General features: G+C 46.8%; 1 protein-coding gene across 2 annotated transcripts in view; it reads left to right on the top strand.

Moving 5' to 3' along the window:
* PPIE (peptidylprolyl isomerase E) overlaps positions 1-3,562 on the top strand; it is a 16,853-nt gene that overhangs the window by 10,867 nt on the left and 2,424 nt on the right. For both annotated transcript variants that reach the window (XM_003798990.3, XM_023518651.1), the window contains exon 8: positions 35-220. In XM_003798990.3, coding sequence (XP_003799038.1) covers positions 35-220 — 186 coding nt within the window. The remainder of the gene's footprint in view (positions 1-34; positions 221-3,562) is intronic.

The raw sequence follows: 3,562 nt of genomic DNA, 5'->3' as shown, positions 1-3,562 counted from the left end.
TTTTACCTCAGCATTTTTCCTTTCCCCACCGCAGAGAACTTCCGTTGCCTGTGCACCCATGAAAAGGGCTTCGGCTTCAAGGGAAGCAGCTTCCACCGCATCATCCCCCAGTTCATGTGCCAGGGCGGCGATTTCACAAACCACAATGGCACTGGGGGCAAATCCATCTACGGGAAGAAGTTTGATGATGAAAACTTCATCCTCAAGCACACAGGCCCAGGTAGGAGCTAATCAGCGTGCAGTGAAGAGTCAGGTTGGCTAGGGTGGAATGGCTGTGCAGAGTGGAGGGACAGGCCATGGTTTTCACCAGAGGGACGGATTCTAGAAGCCACCCAGCTACGGGACCCAGCCTTGTGCAAGCGGACTACCAAGACCAGTTATATGACCTGCCCCCTTTTTATTTTGAGACAGAGTCTGAAGTTGTCACCCTCAGTGGAGTGCTGTGGTGTCACAGCTCACAGCAACCTCAGACTCTTGGGCTTAAGCAATTCTCTTGCCTTAGCCTCCCAAGTAACTGGGACTACAAGTGCCCACCACAACACCCAGCTATTTTCTTTTCTTATTGTTGTTGTTGCAGTTGTCGTTGTTTTTTAGCAGGCCCAGGCCGGGTTTGAACCTGCCAGCCCCGGTGCGTGTGGCCAGCGCAATACCCACTGAGCTATGGGTGCTACCCTGATCTGCCATTATAATCTCTCCTGCCCTCAATGCTACCTACACTCCTACACTCCTCCTATAAATTTACCTACACTCCTCCTATTAAATTTACCTAGCAAAATCTCAGTGGTTAGTTTCCCAGCAGCTAGACAAAAAAACTTGTACCAAATGGTCCCACTTGAAGTTTATGACTACAGTTCTTTTTTTTTTTCCTCTCTCGTTGAGTTAGTCTCAAGCTGTTGCCCTGGGTAGAGTGCCATGGCGTCATAGCTCATAGCAACCTCAAATTCTTGGGCTTAAGCTATTCTCTTATCTCAGCCTCCCAAGTAGCTGAGACTATAGGTGCCCTCCACAACACCCAGCTATTTTTTTGTTGTTGTTTATTTGTTTGTTTTAGCAGGCCTGGGTTGGGTTTGAACCCACCAGCTTCAGTGCTTGTGGCTGGCGCCCTAACCACTGAGCTATAGACACTGAGCCTTGACTACAGTTCTTAAGGGGCCCCTCAGCAGTTTGACCAGAGTTTAGATTTCCCTTTGATGCTTGATCCTAATCAGAGGTGACAGTTATGTGCCTGAAACCTCCACATCACTCTCCTTGTCATCTGATGCTTCCAGACCTGCACACTAACTTCCTTACCCCCTTCTCCCCAGAGGCCAGCCCACCCCACTTTTACCACGGATCCCATCCCTCTCTACTCAGGAACATAGTTTCTGCAGTTGTCCCCCGAGGCCTTGTATAATCCATTTCCCCTGCTCTGCTAGATCAGTTCATCAGTGTCAAAAGTATGAGGTATCAATCTTAAAGAAGTCATCCTTAGACTCTGTTCCTTCTCTAGCTGTCACCCATGCCTCTCCCTTTTTTTGTAAAACTTCTTGAAAAAAGGGCTGTAGACTAGCTGCCTTTATTCATTCCTTCTAAGCCCTTTTAACCCCACTTTGCCACTGAAACCACTCTCACCAAAGATACTGATGGCCAACATCTTGCCAGGAGCCAGTTTTGGCCCCTCACCTTATCCCACCTCCCAGCAGCATTTCAGATAAAGTTGAGTATCCCTTGTACAAAATGCTTGGGACCAGATGTGTTTTGGATTTTGGATTTTTTTCAGATTTTAGGACATTTATATTACAGTTACGAGGTGAGCATCCCAGATCCAAAACACTCCAATGACCATTTCCTTTGAGCATCTTGTTGGCACTGATTTGAACGGTTTGGGCTTCAGATTCTCAGATTTGGGATGCCTAACCTGTACTGATGCTGTGCTGCTTGAATCCTCCTCTGCCCGGCTGACACTCCTGCCTCCTCTGGTCTCCTTTCACCTGATTGGCTACTTGGTCTGCCTTTCCTTGCTCCTCCTTTTCCTGACCCTTAAGCACTGAAGTGGCTCTAAGCTCAGTCTGTCATTCTCCATAGAAACCTGCTACCCCGTGCCCCCTTTTTTAACTGATAGTTTGTAGTACCCCTCTTACTATGCTGAACAGTGAAATGCATGTATGATAAATCCCACCTACCTACATAATTATTAATATTTTAAAAATCAATATTTTGTAACTGATAGGGAAGACCATCAAAGGAAAATAAGTTACAATAAAAGAATATATGTTCCCGGATGTAAATGTTGAAGCACAACTATGCTAGATGACAGCGAGAGTTACTCAGATGTGTGCCAATGCAACAGGTGTACTCACCTGCAACTTGGATAATGTGAGCAGTATTGCTGTTGGTGACATGAGTTTCTGAAATGGTAGATTAAATGGGTTAGAGTCCAGATTAAAGATTAACATTCTGTTGATGATGTCCATGGTAGTTGCATTCTTAGAAGATTCCATTAAAAAAAAACAAGCCTCCCAAAATTTGAGGTTATATGTATAATGGAATTAGGTTTTAGGTACAAGTAATTGTAAACACGTTTTTTACCTACATTGATCTCTGGCAGGACATTGGAAAGACTTAAGAGATATAGGACAATTCTTCACAGTGCAGGACAGTGCAAAACATGTAGCATTCTGGGCCCCACCCACTAAGTGCTGGTAGCACCCCACAATATATCTGATAAGAAAAAATGCATTCAGTGGGCCAGGTGCAGTGGCTCACGCCTGTAATCCTAGCACTTTGGGATGCCAAGGTGGGTGGATTGCCTGAGCTCACACGTTTGAGACCAGCCTGAGCCAGAGTGAGATCTCATCTCTAAAAATAGCTGGTGAGGTTGTGGCAGGCACATGTAGTCCCAGCTACTTGGAAAGCTGATCAAGAGACTCGCTTGAGTCTGAAAGTTGGAGGTTGCTGTGAGATATGATGCCACAGCATTCTACAGAGGGCGACAAAGTGGGACTCTGTCTCAAAAAAAAAAAATGCATTCAGTGCTGGGTGCAGTAGTACACATCAAAATCCCAGCTACTTGGGGGGGCTGAGGGAGAAGGATTACTTGAGCCCAAGAGTTGGACACTGTACTGAGTACACTATGATCAGCCTTTTTTTTTTTTTTTTTTTAATCAGAGCCTCAAGCTATCCCCTTGGGTAGAGTGCTGTGGCATCACAACTCACAGCAACCTCCAACCCCTTGGCTCAAGTGAGTCTCCTGCCTCAGCCTCCCAAGTAGCTGGGACCACAGGTGCCTGTCACAACGCCCAGCTGTTTTTTTGGTTGCAGCTGTCATTGTTGTTTTGGCAGGCCGGGGCTGGATTTGAACCCACCACCTTAGGTGTACGTGGCTGGCGCCTTTGCCACTTGAGCCACAGGCGCTGAGCCTGATCAGTCTTTGAATACCTACTGCACTCCACCTGGGCAACATAGCCAGACCTCACCTGTATTTAAAAAAAAAAATAAACCAGCTCGGTGCCTATAGCTCACCCGGCTAAGGCGCCAGCCACGTACACCTAAGGTGGCGGGTTCGAATCCCCAGCCCGGACCC

The sequence above is a fragment of the Otolemur garnettii genome, unplaced genomic scaffold (genome assembly GCF_000181295.1).
Source record: "Otolemur garnettii isolate 467f Iridium unplaced genomic scaffold, OtoGar3 scaffold00144, whole genome shotgun sequence".
Lineage (NCBI taxonomy): Eukaryota > Metazoa > Chordata > Mammalia > Primates > Galagidae > Otolemur > Otolemur garnettii.
The sequence above is the reverse complement of the archived record's forward strand: the minus strand, read 5'-3'. Positions and strand labels throughout refer to the sequence as shown.